The sequence below is a fragment of the Labrus mixtus genome, chromosome 21, assembly GCF_963584025.1.
Source record: "Labrus mixtus chromosome 21, fLabMix1.1, whole genome shotgun sequence".
Taxonomy (NCBI): domain Eukaryota; kingdom Metazoa; phylum Chordata; class Actinopteri; order Labriformes; family Labridae; genus Labrus; species Labrus mixtus.
Window position 1 is genome coordinate 3,050,277 of NC_083632.1, and position 19,940 is coordinate 3,070,216.

Consider the following 19,940-nt stretch of genomic DNA (forward strand, 5'->3'; position numbering starts at 1 on the left):
GAAAAACAAATATGTGTGTGTTTAGCACAAGCTTGAGTTTGTTTTGCTTTTGTCGGTCTGAGCACAACATAGGAAGACCTGGATATTCAAGTTGTGGAAGTTATTCAAAGTAATCAGAGCAGCTGTTTGAGGAGTGCCATATGGAGGTTTTAAGTCAAACAGGTGGTGTCGGGGAGGGAGTGTGGGCGGGGCCTGTTGTTGTTGAATGATGTAAAGAGGACCAGATTTTATTTTTCCTGTAGGAAGTGTCACCCAAGCCTTACTGTAGCGACTTCACCCAAAGGCTCATTTCATTAAAATACTTGAACTATTTGAAAAATAATACTGATGTTGCACCTTGTTGAAATGGAAGTACTGTAATCTGTGATACAGTATGAAGGTATGAAGATGGGAAAACAAACTTACAGCTGCTTTAAGTTGAGTGTTTTTCGCTGCTTTCTGCATGGATATGTGTTTTGATTTCTCTGCAATTAGAAGATGAAATCGCTGTATTGGCAGCGACTTAAATGATACAGTGTTATCTTAGCATGTGATTTCTAGATCAGGCTGAATGTTACTCATGTCATGTAGAGACTTAACAAAAGAACACAGTATCGGGCCACGGTTCTCTCTGTTGTCCACGCTTCTTTGGAGTTTGAATGCTTTTAGCCCAGCTCAACGGGGTCTTGTGTTATTGAACCCCAGAAGGCAGTGCATGTCACGTTCAAGTTCTCTTAACAGTCTGTGATCCAATAAGGCAAAAGGCCAGTCTCAGCTTCTTTCATTTGTTTGTTTTTTTATTACACTGTGCCATAGGAAGAAAAAAAAAGCCCTGGGTCCATATGTGTTAAAACACAGTTTTATTTTGTATTAAATTTATCTTAATCATACAGAGTGTGAAAGGTTATTTTTATAGCTTTGTAGTGACTGAAAATGATTGTACATACTGTAAATACAACCCAGATAATAAAAGAAAAGAACAAATGAAATACAGGGTGTTTCTCTTGTTTCTCTTGTGTTGTTTTATTGAACATACAGAGTGTGAAATGAAGAGTTTTTCAGTGTCAGTGGATCAGTTTGAAATCTCCCGCTGAGATCAAGTTCAGCGACTCCATCCTGCAGCCCTTCAAGCACAAGAGGCAAACACAAAGCAGTGGCTTATATCGCCCCAAAACGTATTGATATCTGTTAAAGCTGCTGTGAGACGGTGGTCATCACACGGAAACGGGCTGTGAGTCTCCCTTAAGTCACAGGCTTGTGGACAAGTCACGGGCGTCTGGTCATTTGAGATCAGGGGGCATGTGAGTCTCTAAATGGGTACGAGCGGTACGAGCCTACGAGAGCTCTAATAATAGACGGCTGTTACATATCTGGAAGTTATGTACAGTGAGAGCAGCATTCATGTGCACGTTTCAAATCACAGTGAATAGTAGCCCAACAGGACATCTTCTCAGTGCTGTATTTGACTTTGAGGCGATCAAGTTCCTGCTCCACTATTCCATTTATTTTGCAGATACAGTAAAATAAAATCTATGCACCAATCACAAGAGGAGCTTACAAAAGCAGCTCACTCAGTTCAAAGTCTCTCACCAATAAAGGGATGTTGATTTTAAATTAAGTTCAAATGCAACATCAGAAATGTTCCATAGCATCACATTGTGTAATATTCAAATATGTAAGTAACATGCAAAACCAAAACATAAGCACAAAATATTAAAATACAAAACTATAAGTCATCAATGAATTGCATGTTAAACATATTTGCGCAGCAACATAGAGCGTCCTTTAGGGTTATTTTCATTATTTAAGAGCGCCTTTAAACTATTAGAAACCTGAAATTACTTATAAAAAGTAAATGTTGCTTTTAATTGAATGCTTAAAATTGTTCGAGTCGATGCATTTTTCTTTTAAAAAACTGTCAAACAGTAAGAACATCTGTTTTTCTTGCCACTTTCTTTCTTAGAATTTAATCATTATTTTGAGTACTTCTAAGAATACTGCTGTTATATTTAATGCACGTTTTTTTCCTGGGGTTTGGCCTCTTGCTTGCGCCGATGAAAGAAAGATCCTGCAGGTGGCAGACGTCATGCCAGGCTCGTTTTACAGTCAGTGTGTCATGTTTGTACTTGGCTTACAGGCAGACTGTCAAAATACGGCCATTAAAGCGTGTTTACTGCGACCGGGCCTCTCCACAGCTACACCCAGGAGTGGAAAGAATCCAGCAGAGCACATCGTCTACTTATCTCATTCAAACAAAAGGGTTGATAGAGTCACCATGGCAACGGGAGCAACTGAACCCGGTACAGTGACATGAACATCATGTCCAAGACGTTAAGTACTGTACCAATAAACATCGTTTTCCAATAAAAATGACCATATGGAGGGGAAGTTACTTACATATGTTCTGTAAAAATTATGATCCCGAAGACACGTTTGAAATAACGCAAAATGACGCTCAATTGGTTGCCAGGGTAACTAGCTGCATGGCTAACAGTTGACAGCTAAATAAAATGGCTAAACGGTGTAATAACCTTAAAGAAACGGACTAATGGTTAAAAAATTTTTTAAAAGAAAAGATGTTTAAAGACTTCTGAAATAGCCGACTAAAGTAAATGGGCAGTTAAACTAAAACAGTAAGCTAACAAAACAAATTTCTTCTGAACAAGTTAGCTAAAAGTGATGTGAAAATGTCTGAAAAATAGCTTAAATTGATTAAAAAAAAGTCTAGTCTTGGCTAATTTAGACTTACTAAAAGTCACAGCTAACATATTAGATAGTTAGCTCAAAGATAAATTGATAAGTCTTTGATAAATAATTGAAATCTGGTGTTAGCTAAAAGCCAAGAATTGCTTCAAAGGCTTTGATGGTTAGCCAAACGGCACACAAGTTAAATATCTACATGTGCTCAAACATTATATTTCAAATCTATACAAAGAATACATTCAACACTTGTTTGCACTTCTTCCATAAGGGACTGTGGGGGAAAGTGTAACAATAAAAACAGGATTTAAACCTCTGAACAGGACATGAAATACATGTTCTCAAATGAAGGCTGTACAGGTAAACAACCAGGCTCTGCCCTGCTGCTGCTGTCACACAACATCTGCCAACGTCACCGCCTGTGCATGCCTGTGTGTGTGTGTGTGTGTGTGTGTGTGTGTGTGTGTGTGTGTGTGTGTGTGTGTGTGTGTGTGTGTGTGTGTTAGAGAATGCCAACAATGTAGCTGCCAACAGAAACCGGTCTGCTGTGCCAAGTATTAGTCATGATTACACAAAAAGTTAAAGTTGAATGCCTTTAATGTTGTTCTGCTGCAGCTTCCTTCTTTCTCTGCCAGTCCTCCTGACTGGGTTAATCCACCCTGCAGGACTGACCTCCTTCCTTTTCAAGAACACAAAACTGGAATATCATTCCGCTGTATTTACAGTTCATGGTGCACACGTTGTGTTGCTGATGTTGCCCTCTAGTGGTCAGCGTGGTAAATGCAAGCAGTGTGTGTCATCCCAGTGATCCCTCGATGAAGCAGAATTTGCTGTTCATGATACTTTGTGTTTAAAATATCTGTTCCTGACCTTTTTACAATTTCTGATCTGAAAGTTCACAGAGAAGCTCATTAACACAAAATAAAGTCAAGTCTGTTTTGGAAAATGTTCCTCCCTAATGAAGCAACTTAAAAAAAACAAAAAAAACAGCTCCATCATTCCTGCAGTTTAATCAACATGATCAGTTAATTTCTCATCAAATTTAAAGGTTACCGCTAGTTGTACTTGTGGTACTCAAGATTGGTCTTTTTGAAGGTCTCCCCTCGGAATCGAAAGCATTTTCACTAAGTCTAGTCTCGGTCTCAGACTGGGCATACTCAGGATTTTAAATCAAGACCACCACTGATCGGCCATTTTTCCAAGTAATTACTCTGATTAGAAGGAAAACGCCACTTTCAATAAGAACCAAGAACTTAAATTCATCCACAGTTTGATATTTATCCCCCTGGTTACGGCCCAACCTTCCCAGAGCTGCAGGTCTAAGTCAGTGACGCCCACTGCACATAAGATGAGGATTTCTCAGGGATGTTTATGGTCTTGATCTTTACTCAGTCTTGATCCTCGTTTCCACCAAGCAGTTTGGTGGTTTGGTTCAGCACAATTTGGTACAGTAAATCCTGATCTTGCTTGCGTTTCCACAGCCAACCGAACCCTTACACGTCGCTAAACAAAGATCAATGAGTCTTAGGAACTGGACGTCTGCATCTCTGAGGCAAAAAAAACTAAAACAGCCTTGAAATTACCCCTCCCCAAATCTGCAGGATATTTTAACATGGTGTGTTTTGTGTTTGTCCTTTATTCCCGCTGTCGCACAGGAAGTGAGGATTATTTTTGACCAATCAACAGACTGCAGTGTGTCCAGCTCCAACCTTTAGGGTCGGATCGGCACGCTTGGCGCCCCAACAGAAGGATACCCAAAAAAGGAGGACGGTACGGATCAGTTATTTTTGGTACCATTCCCAACCTGTTGACGGTGGAAACGCCAATGAAAGTGTACCGTACTGCACCAAATTAAACCGGACAGCTTGGTGGAAACAGGACTGTTTCTTGTGTCTTGGATCTTGTCTCGGTCTCTGAGCGCCCTGGTCTTGGGTGGGCTATGTCTCGGTCTTGGTCTCTGTTAGTGTGACTACAACACTAGTTACCGTTTTCTACAAAGAGCCCAATTCAGGATACAGAACACATTAATGTCAACAAACCTGTTTTATTTGTTTTTAATAAGAATTAAGATGTAAGACTTTGTCATGCATGAGTTTAAGTCTTCACATGAATGCTTGTGTCACATGTTTTCACACTTCCTCCCTGCGTGGTCAGGTACGTTTCATGGTGTTACTGTTCTTTTTTTTGTTTTTAACTGCTGACCATTCAGACTGAAAATCTGCCAACGCTGTTCTAATTTCATGTCGACATTTGCAACTCGTCTGAGAAAAGTAACACCTCGAAGTGAGCGGGAAAGATGCTGTTAAACTGAAGTCTGTCGTTTCCTCTTTGTTTTGTGCTTCACTGTGGCAGAGACGTATAAAAGATGATGATTGGACGGGGGGGGGGATTTTTTTGTTTGTTTGTGGTGCTGATGTGAAGAGGTAAGAGTCACTCTGAAAGGATTTGCGTGCACGGATCATACACTAAAATGTGGATATGTTTATGTCATAATAAAGAAAAACTTTGTCAGACGTATTCTTATAACATCTGTGAATTATTTTATGTGATGATGTTTTCTGTTTTCTTCCAGCACTTTCATGGCCTCTTTCCTGTGACGGTTCTACTCGTGTCTCTGTCAGAGCAGCTGGCTGTCATCGTACAAAATCAAGGTGAATTTATATATATTACACTATATTAATATAACACATACTACAGATAGTGTGGCTCCCTATAGGGGAGAAAAAGTATCTTTTTACCACATATAAATCTGTATTTTTATCCTCAATTTCTTTACAGTAATTTATGAGTCTTAGATTGAAACATATCATCAGAATCAGTTTTTATTGCCAAGGATACATTTACACAAACGAGGAATTTGGCTTGGTGTTTTGGTGCAAAATAATCAGCAATGGACTGAAGCAAAGATAGTAAGAAGCTTTAAAACAGCAGGGCTCCTGTTGACAACTTCAATAGAATAAGATACAAATATAAGAAGCAATTTAAAAATAATAATAGAATATAAAAACACAAAATGTGCAGTGGAGGAGCTGTGCAGGTACATGATGGATTTACAGTCAAATAAATCTCATCATAATAAGGATTTAAGAATTGACAGTCAGCTGTGCAGGTTTTATTAAATTATTATTATTTATGTATTTATTTATTATTTAGGAAAAGCATTCTTCACACATTAGTAATTACACATAATAGATAAATAATTGCTCCTCCCTCAAACTTTCAAACATTGGAGCACTTTCTTTGCAGAAAGAGGGGGGTACGATGCTTGCACTACATTTAACAATTTAGCTCTTCCAAAGATTTTTTCATATTCAAGTAACATGACATTAATTAAATTTAAATTCAAAAATGTTTTCTTAATGATTAAAAAAATATATATATGAAAAAACCAAGATGTAGAAAAGCAAAAAAAACCTTTACTTTAAGCCTTAAAGTTAGAAAAAGTTCATAGAAACAATAAAAACATCTCATTTAGATATGTTTCTGTTCCAACTCAAATTTGTATTTTATCTCTCTCATCCAGATTTCTGACTCAGTCCACCGTCCTGTTTCTCCAATAAAGACAAAAAGCCCAAAAATAAACCTTAAAAAGAAAGTTATCCTACGACATAAATTAAAATGTTTAAGCACACATTTAATCTATTTCTCTTTATTATTCTAATTTTCTTGCCTCCATAAGAAACTTTATCGTAATTGACGTTTTTCTAATAATTTATTTTAAACACTTTCCTCATTTTTTTCTCACATCACAAACAAAAACATAAATCACTGATTAAATAATGCAAACTTTTATCCTACTTTTAAAAAAGGAAAATATCTCAAGGCATCAACGCGAGAGTTATCATAAAGAAGTTATTACATTATGAAACAGTGAGCCTGTGACAAACTGTATTAACGACCTCTTCCCTTAACTGTTGTGTTTGTTCTGCAGATGGTCGTCTTCGCTCTGGCCGTGTTTGTAACGATGTCATCGTGTTCGCTCGGCTGCTCGGGGAACACAAACTCTGTGAGTACGAGCTGCGTTCACTGATGTCTCAGAGCCTGCAGGACAGATGGAAGATAAGAATCCATCCATTATGCAGCCAAAGTCTCCCAGATGTTGTTTAGCGTGGACAGAACTGTGCCGAGCTTCAGTCTCACTGAAGGCATAAAGAGAATAGAACATTTCCTTATCCGAACACAGAGAAGGGAAAACCCACTAAATCAAACTTGGGTTGACACAAAATTCTGTTTTATTTTTTTACTTGTTTCACAGACGGAGCTGAAGCTTTGGAGCGTCGAAAACCAATCCATGGCTATGCAACTGGCTGCTGTATTTAAGGTGACATGTCACACTTTATCACTTTTATAACTGATTCCTCAATAATTTTGAAATTTGGTTAATTATTGCAACTCATTTTCCAAGGATAACCCTCTTCTTTTCTCAGCTTTTAAATGTGAATATTTACTTTATTTCTCCTTTTCATTTGTCTGGAAACTTAATATCTTTGGATTTTAGTCAGTTAGGATGATGAAAGATCATTTGTAAAGATACATGACGACATTTAGGGGCTGCACGGTGTTGCCGTGGTTAGCGCTGTTGCCTCACAGAGAGGAGGTTCCTGGTTTGAATCCTCGTCTGACAGGAGCCTCTCTGTGTGGAGTTTGCATGTTCTCCCCGTGCATGTGTGGGTTCTCTCCAGATACACAGTCCAAAGACATGCTCGTTAGGTTAACTGGTGACTCTAAATAACCTGTAGGTGTGAGTGTGACTGGTTGTCTGTTTCTATATGTCAGCCCTGTGATTGACAGGCGACCGACCTGTCCATGGTGTAACCCCGCCTCTCACTCAATAACAGCTAGAATCGTCTCCAGCACCCCGTGTGACCCCACATAGGCACTGGTCTCTTATAGCCATTTTAGAGCTTTAATTCAATCAAACATTATTTATACAGCACCTTTCAGACAAATTAAATTGCAGTTCAAAGTGCTTCACAAGAGTGCAGAAAAATGATTGACAAAAAAGTAGTTTATAAAATCATTGAGAGACTAATGCACACCAATAAGAATTAAAAAAATATATAAAAATGAAAAAATAAACTTAAAATGATTGACTTCCTTACTTCTGATTGCTGATGTTTTAATTTATTTTGATTTTAAAATACTTCTTATTATCTGTTTGTTGGTTTTAACTGGTCTTGTTTATCTATGATGTGTATGTATATGTATGTATACAGTATATGCATATACTTATATGTGTATGTGTATATATATATATGTATATGTATTTTTATATTTTTCATTGTTTATCCTGCTCGACGTCATTGTAAATCCTACTCTCAATGATTTTTGAGTTTAAATAAAGACATAATAATAGAATAATGGATGGATGGATAATGAGATTTGAGAAATTTTGTTCATCATTTTTGGTAGTTTTGAATGTTTTATTGACCAAATGATTGAGGGATTAATTAGATTTATAAAATTGTTTTGATTGCAAGCCTTCTTCGAACACTGAATGCAAAAATAAGTGATGGATGATGTGCAAATTGTCATTTTCTTGCAGTACAATCGGCCTTCACACTCACAACAACTTTTGTAAAATATCGTGGCTGAAGAAACCAAAAAAAAGAGTCACCAAAAACTTAAATTTGATTTATCCCTTGACCCTTAATTCTGATTTAAGGTGAATTTCATCGTCATCTTTGTGGTGCTATGGAGAGTTTCTCACCTTGTGCAATTCTGGCAGAGTTTAACTTGAGTGTATTCACTGTCATCTCTAAAACAGTCCAATTATAAGATCATTTGTGCTCCTATTTTTATGCTTTAAGTTTCTCCCTCTCTTCAGAAACACAAAAGTATTTTCTTTGTCTGTTGCAGACTTGACATGAGCTGCAACCTCAGAGTGTGTCATTATTATGTTAATCCTGAGGTGTCATGACTCCTCAGAATTTGTTGCTTTTTCTTTTAATGAGCGTCCAACACTTCTTACTTTTTTGTGCACACTGTGCTGTTTCATAGGAGATGGAGCGTCTGAGGTGTGAACAAACAACACTTCATCAGCAGCAGCAGCAGCAGCAGAGTGCTCTGACTCAGGTAGACTCTGCATCATCTCATTATAATCCGTCTGCATGCTGCATATCGCTCCTCTGAATGTGTGGTTTTATTCATTCACAGATGCACATGACGAGGGATCAGAAGAGGAGAGGGCACGACGAAGTGGGTCAGTCCATTTACTGAGATTGTTTCATGTTTCATTGCTTTATGTTCCTCATAAAGATGTCATCCTCGTTCTTGCAGATTTTCAGGCGATGAGGACTAAACTGTTGGATAATCTCTCTTGTGAAACAGGAACAAACATCCTGACTTATGGTCCAAATTATGACGTGAAGGAGAAGGGAGAAGGAGAAGAAGAAGATGAAGACAGCCTTGATTCCTTTGAGGGAGACTCCAGGAGAAGTGAGGACCCCTGCTTTCACTACACGGCCCTGGACCAGTACTGGAGGGCCACCAACACCACCAATAATAACAAGATGTGCGACCGCAACGTCAATTGGAAAGGTAGAAAAGACAATTCTGAATAAAATCATTAAATTTTTTGAGATGATTCAAACTCTTTTTATGTGTTTCTTTATCTTGTTGCACCTCAGGCTGGTACCGTCTCTACTACAAGGGCCAGAGTCTGCAGATGCCCGAGAGGTGTGTCCCTGTGAACAAATGTGGCACCCACGCCCCCCTGTGGCTGGCCGGGCCTCACCCAAGGAGGAGGGACGGCATCGTCACCCGCAGAGTGTGCGGCCACTGGAATAAGAACTGCTGCGCTTTTGAATCCACCCCCATCAATGTCAAGAAGTGTTGTGGAAACTACTACGTCTATCAATTCACCAAACCGACGTCCTGTTATCTGGCTTACTGTGCAGGTACTGAATAAACACTGGGCCATTTAAATAACATGCACAGCTTTTTCCAAAGGGTTTAAAAAATTCAAATGATTCTATTAAAAAGTTAAATTTTTGCATTTATTTATTGGAAATAAATATAAACATTGGATTTAATTAAAGACATGGCTTCAACCAATAAGAACAAACTGTTTGGGTCGTCATTCCTTACTGGAGTGGACCTGTTGTTGTGTCATTTATTTTTAGAGACCTAAACCATTTAATGCACATTCTAGCATTTATATGTTTTACTGAGAATTTCTGATTTTGGACAAAGAGTCTCAAGAACTTTTTTTAGCGGTTTATTTGGAGCTTTTTTTAAGCCTTTATTTAGAGATAGGACGAGGACGGAGTCAGAGTCGGGGAGAGAGAAATTGGGGAATGACATGGGTGAAAGGAGCTACAGGTCAGATTTGAACCTGGGCCGCCCAATTGGAGGACTACAGCCTCAAGAACTTAGTTTTGTCTTGCAGTTGTCAAATGTAAGAAGCTCACTGTCTGAGTATTACCGTCTCTAAAAGTATATCTTTTAAAAAGTATAAAAATCCTATTTCTTATCTTTTTTTGCAGGCTGCAGTGTAATATTAATGGGCGATGTCTTAATGATGCTGTATCTCTCTCCTCAGATATCAACACTCTGGTGTGTGGGCGCTGCAGGAGAGACCAGTCCTGTGTGAGCCGGGATAAGACAAACTGGATGTGTAAGACAAACAGATGTAAGTTTATTTTGGGTTGTTTTCTGAGGCGTCTTTCACCCAATGCTTCCTTAAAATACTCAGGTGGTAATGGATAGTTTTGGAGCAGTTGCATTTCCATTCCCTGGATTCACTACATTTCCCAGAATGCATCTTTTTCTCAGAACCCTTCCTGCATGATATTGACAGCTGTCATTTAAATTGAATCAACCTCAGTGTCATAAAAGCTTTCTTTGAAATATAAATTATTTTCCCCCCAAAGCCACAAAAATTTTTTTCAAAAGCAGCAGCGTCACTCTTTGTCCTAATAAAAATATTGATGTCTTTGCTTCTTCTTTCAGGGTCTCCCATGCAGATCCACTTCTTTGCCTCGTTCCCCGGCCAGCTCAAAGGCAAAGTGAACCGGATCAAGTACAGTAAGGTTCTGGTGAACGTGGGCCGAGGCTTCAACAGAAGAACCGGGGTGTTCAGGGCTCCGGTTCACGGCGTCTACCAGTTCTTCTTCTCCACCCAGACCACAAACGCCAGTCTGAATACTGAACTGTGGCTGGGCGTCAACGGTTACTGGGTGGCCGTCTCTCAAACGAACGTCGCTCGACCCTCGTCTGTCGGCAGTTTGTCCACCTACATGACCTTCCTCCGCAGGGGGGCTTCAGTCTACGTCACCCACAACTGTGGGCACTCCTGGGCCAATTCTGCCTCCTCCACCATCACGTTCGGAGGCTCACTGCTCGCACAATGGAGAGAGCACAATGTAAATGTTAATATCCGAACAAAGTATCCTTGATCTGTAATTCAAACTCGGGGAGAGTTTTAAAAAAAAACAACTCTGCTGTTATGTTCATTTTATATTTGTAGTCGTAGTGTTATCTGAATGGAAGAGTTGTATAGACCTACCTGTAAACCACTCTGGATTGTCTGCTCAGTGTCTGAATTCATAAAAAGATCTGATTTTAAGCTCATATGTAAACTTTGAAATAAATAAGTATAATAAATGATGTGTATTTATAATTTATATTAACATCACAAGGACAAAAAATAGACAACTTACTTTCATGTTAAAGTCAATATATCATTAAAGGTCACATATCCTCTTCCTCTTCAACAACTTTAAATAAGTGTCAGAGCTCCTCAAAACATGTGTGTGAAGTTTCTTGTTCTAAATCCACTCTGATCCTGTATTTGATCATGTCTATAAACCCCTCTATTTCAGCCCAGCTCAGAACAGGCTGTTTCTGTGTCTGTACCTTTAAATATGTAAATGAGCTGTGTCTGACCACGCCCCCTCTCTGGAAGGGCTCGGGTGTACTCGGTGCTTTCTCGCTCCATGTCCTATTGTTTACGGTGAGAAGGCAGACTCAGAGTGTCACCCACCTGGGGGAGGGGCTACTGCCCTTTGTGATGTCATGAAGGGAGAATCTCCAAACGGCCTGTTTGAGCACACATTTTCTGAAAAGTGGAGCAGGCAGAAGACGGAGATGATGGACTTTTCTCATGATTGGGGGGTTTGTAGACGGACTAGAGACACATATTAGTGTCAGAAAAATATGGTAAAGCGTATTTTGCAGAACATGTGACCTTTAACAAAAAGAGTACAATTTGCCTTTTTTACACAATAAAAGGAGGCCTCAGATTGTAAATATTGTAAATATATTTCAAGTGTCTCCAGAACTGCAGGCTATCCTAGAATTGTATTTTAAAATCAGGAACAGTCAGAAATATCTAATGTCAATAATTTATTCTTTCCTAGAATAATTGAAAAACCTAAAACTTTTGTATAAAAGACAGAGTTTAAAATATTTAAGAGATCTAATAATGTGCTCCCGCTGTAAAAGCAGTTATGGATGCATTAGTTTCTAAACCCTAAAGGAATGGTAGCATTATAAATAAAGTGAAATAGTGCAGCTTGAAAGTGCAGTCATGTTTTTAGAAAAGATTAAGGACATTAATTACAATAGGAACATACCCCTGAGCAGCCTGTACCTCTGATCAGAGGGGGAATAGAGCAAATTCCTCCAGGAGAGGATGGTCAGAGCGGGCCAAGATTGACTTTCCTTTCCTCACAATTTGTTTTCTCCAGATATCTGATAAGGAAAGCTGCTGTGTGCCAGTTATCTTACTGGCAGTATAACTATATTGATGTACAATATTTCCCTCTGAAATGTAGGGGAGAAGTAAAAAGTAATCGATACAAATTAAGCTCCTTAATTTGTGCTGTTCCAATATTGGTGCATACCGCTGTCTAACACAAGGGGGCGCACTAACACCAGGATAAGCATGGTGGATTTTATGCCAGCTCCCTGTTCAGGAGTTTATTATACCTGGGGCCTCATTCAGATTCATTGCGGGCAGATCAAAGAAAATGTTAAAGACCTGATAGTTTAACTAATAATTGTTCAATGGGTTCATTCAGCCGCATTTTTCCATTAATTTCCCAATGAGAAATTCTGATGTTTCCTTTTATGGTAACAGCGGGCATCATAAAAGTCAGGCCAACATTTTTTTTTTTTTTTTTTCTCTACGAGTGTTTTAAAACTTAAGAGGTGGCCCCGTCATCGCAGAAATATGTATCACAAAGACTGGAGCTTGCGGTCTGCACAGCTATTTGCTCCCCGGCTCACTCACTCACATAGAACTTTTCTGACCAACACCTCCACGCAGGGCGGGGAGGGGGGCGGGACTTTGGGATAGGCGGGGGGGCGGGGCTTCGGTCCCCATTGGTGGATGGTCGGCCGGGACAACAGGGGAGAGAAACTCCAGGAAAACGGACGGAGCTGGCGCACGGTGTAACGGGACGAGGATACATGATTATCGGCGTAAAAAAGAGGACAACTTTGTATGGATACGAGGACATTTGGGGATTTCTTTCGTCTTCGAACACAAAAACTTGACTTTAAGGAAAGAAAAAACGCGTTTGTAATCATTTATATTCACTTTTTTTTTTATAGCTTCAGAGTATTTAATTTAACATGACAGGAATTACACTTTGAAACAAGTGAAATGCGAATCGACTGCACATCTGTCCAGTAAAGGAGAGGAGGTGCTCAGAGAAGCCCGCCAATGTTTACCTGCTGTCGGCACTTCAAAGCAATTGTTTAAAAGAAAAAAAACTAGTTTCTCCACGCGCAGACATCAAGGTAGCAGCATGGCAGAGCACGAGAGCCTGGAGTTTGGAAAAGCAGATTTTGTGCTTTTGGACAACGTGTCTATGGAGGAATTTATGGCTAACCTAAAACTCAGGTAAGTGGCGATTCACCTTTTGTAAAAACACAGAATGAGAGGATGAATGTTGGATTTTAAAGAGTTTCTCCTCAGGTATCTTTGCTATTTTAGGCGGAAGTGCATTTTTTAGCATCAACAGGTGCTAAGTGGATGATTCAGGTGTGTCAGCATTGGGCTTATATTAAAATATGAAAGCTTTTATGTACCTGTATGCTACCTTTTTCGCTGCACCTGTGCTTGAGTTTATACTTTCACTTGCTACATCTCGTGTCGAAGCTGCAACAATAAGTCATTTGTTTGAAAGTTGCAGGACTGACTGGGGTGCATTCATTTGATACTTTCTGTGAATCGAACCGGTAATTCTGACTCCACCCAAGCTTTAGCTACTTCACTACTACACACACACACACACACACACACACACACACACACACACACACACACACACACACACACACACACACACACACACACACACACACACACATAGTTTGAATCAACTCCTCCGTTTGTGCAGCAGGTTTCTATCAGCTGTGTTGTCAGTGGCTCGGTGTCAAACATGATGTCAGGAGTAGTTTGTGAATGGAGAGAGCAGAAGTAAGAAGAAGCAGCAGCAGGAGGAGGGTGGCTTGGAATCAGTTTCACCTCCTTTCCCCCAGTCTGCCATCTGTAGCCTGAAGAAAGTGAAAACTGATCCCTGATGTCAGCTTAAGGTGTTTTGTTGTTTAGTGGGTGGTGGCTCAGCAGGACTTCCTTGTACAGTAGAGGTTAAAGGGATGTAGTTAGTGGAGCTTTTTAAAAGTTGGAAACGTATTTTGTTTCAGCAAAGTCGTTTACAATGAGTTCAAATTCAAAAAAACTTCATTTGCACACAGAGCAGTAAAATAACAACAGAGCAGGTACGAAACATTTTAACCTAAATATAAAGTGTCAATTTAAATACAACTTAAACTTAACTTAAAATACAAAATATAAAAAGAGTAGATATAAGTGGACAGTGATCGGACTATCAGATGTAAACAGAACTATGAAATAAATATATATATATATATATATATATATATATATATATATATATATATATACAGAGCTATGTGCGATCTATGAGAGAGAGAGTCAGAGGGGTTTTACAGGTTGTCCTTAAAACACTTCAATGTCAGAGGATAGAGAAGAAGCTATGAGACTTCAGATGTAATCCTTCACAACTAAATATAGATAGAAAATGAATGTGCTTTTACTCATAATAATTCAAAACCTCTTGTAGAAACGTTGTCATTTAGATACCGTAGTTTACAGACAATAACAATTAGGGAGGGACAATAAAATGTTGTTGATTGTGCAGTGACTGGTCAACCAAAGATTACAAAATGGAACAATTCTTATTCAATGATGTGTTCAAGTAGTCATCCAGTTAATCTTGTTGTAGAGCGAGGAGAGCAGGCCCATTAACCAGACATACAGCCCTGACTAGTGTAGGTGGCGGCTGGTTGTTGCAGCTTGAACACAATATTTTGACCTGCATCGAGGGCCAACATATCAATAATAATACTTTTTTTTTAAACTGACTTGTCGTTTTGGTACCCAGTCCAAGGGTGATGAAATGTAACTTCTTGGTTGACTTAAGGAAAAGACATCACTTTGACCAGCTTCATCTGGTCTTCATTTGTATTTGTTAAAAAGGTTGAATGATAAGTTGTCTTGTAGCACCTTTTATCAGGTTTGTCAGTTATGAGTTTGTTTGCATGTTCCTGTTGCTCATGGTTGAGTTGTTCTCATGCGAAGCTATCAGTAGTAGTCAAATGTTGCATGGCTTCCTGAAGATCCAAATGAAACCAAAGTATTTTATGATACCTTAAAGGTTTAGGAGTTCAAACTTTTTTTCCTGGTGTTTTATATTGAATAAATAACAAGCAGCCGTGCTGTAACTTGAACTAAATATGGGCTCAAATAATATGGAAACAAGACCTGACCATGTATGACAAATGTGTCTGGTAAATTGAGACATTTTGTTTCGATATTTAAAGTATTAAAAGGTCAATTTAGTTTCGGTGTCTAACTCATTGAATGCAATTTTTAGTGCATAAACTGACACCAACTATTTAGCAACTGTTTGGATAACTGCATTAATGGGTCAGTCGTTGTTTCCGAAAGTGAAGCCAATTTTTTAAATTGTTTTTTTAAGCTTCTTATAAGAAAGAATTTGCTGATTTGTTTTTTTTATTGATTAAATATCTTTGTTGTTTTGGACATAACAACACAACCAGGTAACACTTTGGCTTCTAAGAAATGATGACAGCAATTTTTAATTTTACTTTTTTAAGACCAAAGAATGGAGTAATTGATGGAGAAAATGTTCAGCACATCTCCAGATAGATAGAACTAAATAAACATTCATTAGTAACTGTACAACCTCAAATAATCATTGCAGCTGTAAACTTCCTTGTTTCCATCTTTATACCACAAAGGTGAAGCTGACTCCGTCTCAGAAAGAGTGCCAGGTAGAGAAGTGTGCATGTTCCAAAAGAGGACCAAGCTGTTCTGGTGAACTCTGTTTTTGTAGCCATACCTCTTCCATTAGATAATTTGCGGTGCTGCGTCGGTGTGTGTGTGTGTGTGTGTGTGTGTGTGTGTAGTGTACAGTAGCTCTGGCAGCCAGACAAAAAGACCTGAGAGCACCCAGACAGCAGAAGGCCCCATTTTCCCAAATCTGTCCCATTTTCTGTCTGCTTGTTTTCCCTCCAGCCAGACAGCTCGGCCCGGAGATGGCGTGTGCAGATTGTTATTTGTAGAGGGTGTGACCGGCCAGGAGTGCTTCCTTTTTTCCTCCCTGTAGTTTGTAAGTGTTTGTCTGAATGGGAGTTGACCACTTGAAGGAGGAATCCAACGGGAATGAGGCATCTAATGGTCGCCGTTATTCCTGGTACAGTTATCCAAATCAAGTAGCACGTTGGCACATCCCTCCTGGGTTTGTTTAACCCGACATCTGAGACCTGAGCCTCCAGGTAATGTCTAGAAAACAGCTCACAGTTGGACCAGAACTCATCTCAACACTTCATTAAAATATTGAATTGAAGCTCATATTTTCCAACCTTCCCAAAAAACATGGAAGTCATAGGACTGGTTGATATGGCAACAAAATGTGGCTGTGATATTGTTTCATCGTTGAGCCACATCTCGCTTTAATTATTCCAACCAGAGATTAACAATGAATCAAACAATTTGAAGCTAAAAAATGAGCTCTGGAGACAGCTCAATATGTGCAGCATTCAAATCCAAGACAAATTTCCCTGCGAGATCAAATTATCGTATTGCATCAAATAGTTATTATATCGTATATTGCGGACCGTCTTCAGTGGACACGTTATTAGCCCGGTTTCCACCAAGCGGTCTGATTTGGTTCAGTTCGGTACGGTAAACCCTGATCTTGCTCTTGTTTCCACAGTCAAGTGTACCCTTATTTGGTAAGCGGAGTGTAAGCCAGATGGAGATAGCTGAGTCAGCTATAAAATAGTGTGACATCATAGCAGCCCAACACAGTGTAGCCTGCTATTAATTATGTTCAACAAAGAAGAAGAACGGGACACAGTAAACAAAAAGGACCCTTTAGGATCTGATCGGTACCCTTGGCACCCCAACAGAAAGGTACCAAAAAAGTAGGACGGTTCTGATCCCTTATTTTGGTACCATTCCCAACTTTTGCCAACAAATGAGTACCTTTCCGAAGCGATCTAAACCGGACTGCTCGGTGGAAACGGGGCTGTTTCTTGTGTCTTGGTTTTGTCCAGGGGACTGACGCTTACCCGTGATGCATTGACGTTATGTTACTGTTTTTTGGTCAACAATTTCCTTATCTTTGGGGGACAAAAGGGGTTCACTTCCATCATTACCTTACTGCTAGGTTTATGTACTTTTATGTGTTTATTGCAAAACTCTTCAAATGTCTTCACCAGAAGTTCAAACGATGCTTCACAGTGAGGAGTAGGCTGTTAAAATCTAGATTCTTATCTTCTGAGGTTTTTAGATAGATTAATAACAGTCACTCTCTGCTAAGGCTAATCGAATTGAATCGTGAGACACCCAAAAGATTCCCCGCCCTAGGTGGCCCTCAATCATTTCACATGCAGGCCAAACATTGCACAGTAAACGCTTGTTGTTGCCATTTTACTTTATGATGTGCTGATTGATTTATCCATAGAGTTAAAATAAGTTCAACGTTGGTCAAATGCTGAGCTTCACTGTACCTCCAGCCTTTCTTTAATGACTTCTGCTTCAGCGATTAAATGCTAGCTTTTTTTGAGTAGGTATCCAACCCCCCCCCCCCCCCCCCCCCCTCCCAGTGGCTGCACGTGAGGCATGGTTTGGAAAAGATTGTGTGGTCAGAAGTGGTCGTTCAAGTTGACATTTTACTTTGTTTGACTTGAGGTTGAACCTTGTGGCCTTGTTTCCACAGAGCCTCCCGGTCTCTAAATAGAGCCCCCTCGGATGCCCGGTCTCTTCGCTGAGATGTCTGGTAGGATAAAAGTTGGGGGCCGAATTCCTGCAGGGTCTTGGGAATTTGCCTGATTTGACCAGTGAGCAGATAAAAAAAAAAACTTCTCAGCCTGAAACTGTGCGACACAGACCATTTCCCCCCCAACATGTGTTTAGTCGAAGATTCATCTGATATGTGATTAAAAATGAGTCATGATGGAAAACCACTGCTGGTTAAGGACTGACGAGAATTACAGTATCAAAATACATCTTTAAAATGTGTGATTAATGCGTCTCTATTTTGATAGGCACTTTGTGATATGGCAAAGGCATACAGAGGAGTTTTATGTGTGAATGTTAGGGAGTGAGCGTCTTGCTTTAGAGCTCCTCGGCAGGAAAGATGCCGTCAGGTCAACTCTTCAAAAACTGCAGTTTGTTCAGTTGTTAATTGCTTCAAAAAAAAATATGATTCTTTAGGTAACCCTTGAATAGTTTAGGTTGGACAATGCCATCTTGTAATGTTGTCAAAAATGTCAATACTGCTACTGCTGCACATCCAAACCTCCTTAAAATCCGGATATTTCTTCATAACAACCCTCATTTTGAAACTCTTAAAGGACGTCTTCACTTGAGAAATGTTGCCAAGTAGACTGATTTATTTTGAAAGTAGAACAGGATGTATCATCTTATTTTGTTAATGCATTTACCACGGAGGCCTGCACATACAAAAGGGTTCCTAGATGGTTATATTTTGACCCACGAGCTACTGAACGACCTGCTGTATTCGATGTAGGATTAGGAATCACCGGGTAACTAACATGATGCAGCGATTCTGCAATAACTGAAATATTGCAAGACAAGGATATAATGATGCATGATGATCTCTAATTAACTGAAGTGTTTAAAATTCCCCTAGAAAGATAAGTGCGGGATTAATGTGTTCTGTAATTTGGTGTCAGTTTCTCCTCTTATCACGCTCCATCCTTTACATTCTTTTCACCGCTGTCTGACATTATCCCGCTGTCTTCTTCTTCTTCTTCTTCTTCTTCTTCTTCTTCTTCACTTGTCCCCCTTTGAACTTCTTCTTTATCCAATTCACTTTGGTTCTCATTACCCTCCTCATGTCATCCATGCCACCACGAGGAGTCATGAACCAGCAATTCATTAATTGTATCACACGAGTCAGGACGACCGTACATCCCCGTGTCCATATTTTGTCCCTCCCTTAATTTGCTGAGTTGGTTTTGACGACATGTTGATAAGTGCAGGAAGCAAATGCACGGTAACATAATTGGGGAAAAGTCTCTCTGCATATTGTAAATGTCCCACCAGCTCGGCTCAGTTTCACAGCAGCTTAATGTCTTTATAAGGCAGCGGTGTTTTGTCTGCTTGGAATCCAGGAAAGAAACATTCCTGCTAAACTGCTCCACGTTTCCCCGATAAATATGGGAGGATCTTTTTTAAAATGTTTTTAATTTTTAAAAATGTTTGTCAGCGACTCAAGATGACAAAACAGACACACTCTCGATACCTTGTAAACTTTGTCTAAAAAATCAGATTTCATGCAGACGACTTGGTCAGGAGGAAGCGGACAGAGCTTCACAGGACTGGTTGTTTGTTTTAGTCTTGTTGGGAGAACATGACGGGTGGGGCTTATCCTGCAGAGAAAACACAGCCAGAGTCCAACTATGTGCGCCGTTTGAAAGCTGGTACAGTTTGAATCACCCAGAGATAACGTGCTCCACTGTTTGGTAAAGAGAGTTTAAGAGCTCAGGATTGCATCTCGCTTGCTTTTTCTGAGATTTTAGTTTTTAAGATTTACCTGAGAAGTAGCTCAAAGAGTGAAATAGTGTCCTTCTGATATTTGAAAGCTCCTGTTTGTTTGACTGTAGTTTATGCTCTGAGTGATTTGACCTTTGAGTCCTTCTGTGGGGAGTTAAAGAGGACTCTGAACAGG

General features: G+C 39.5%; 2 protein-coding genes and 1 long non-coding RNA gene across 4 annotated transcripts in view; 2 read left to right on the plus strand and 1 right to left on the minus strand.

Moving 5' to 3' along the window:
* LOC132955552 (uncharacterized) overlaps positions 1–19,940 on the minus strand; it is a 735,720-nt gene that overhangs the window by 101,585 nt on the left and 614,195 nt on the right. The window lies entirely within an intron of this gene.
* Positions 5,072–11,286, plus strand: LOC132955835 (uncharacterized). Its single transcript, XM_061028887.1, has 9 exons — positions 5,072–5,330; positions 6,611–6,685; positions 6,935–7,000; positions 8,680–8,754; positions 8,836–8,881; positions 9,010–9,219; positions 9,309–9,578; positions 10,223–10,312; positions 10,633–11,286. The coding sequence occupies exons 2-9, from the start codon at positions 6,611–6,613 to the stop codon at positions 11,076–11,078; spliced, it is 1,278 nt and encodes a 425-aa protein (XP_060884870.1). The 5' UTR covers positions 5,072–5,330; the 3' UTR covers positions 11,079–11,286.
* The window catches only part of myo1d (myosin 1D), a 123,640-nt gene continuing 116,735 nt past the window's right edge, over positions 13,036–19,940 (plus strand). The window contains exon 1 of the mRNA XM_061028411.1: positions 13,036–13,531. Within this exon, the coding sequence (XP_060884394.1) occupies positions 13,437–13,531 (95 nt within the window). The 5' untranslated portion in view covers positions 13,036–13,436. The remainder of the gene's footprint in view (positions 13,532–19,940) is intronic.

Excerpts from the sequence above, each read along its gene's own strand:
- LOC132955835 (XM_061028887.1), top strand. The coding sequence starts at position 6,611 with ATGGTCGTCTTCGCTCTGGCCGTGTTTGTAACGATGTCATCGTGTTCG. Across the intron at positions 8,882-9,009 it reads GAGAGGGCACGACGAAGTGG|GAACAAACATCCTGACTTAT; the intron begins GTCAGTCCATTT and ends CTTGTGAAACAG. Across the intron at positions 9,220-9,308 it reads CCGCAACGTCAATTGGAAAG|GCTGGTACCGTCTCTACTAC; the intron begins GTAGAAAAGACA and ends GTTGCACCTCAG.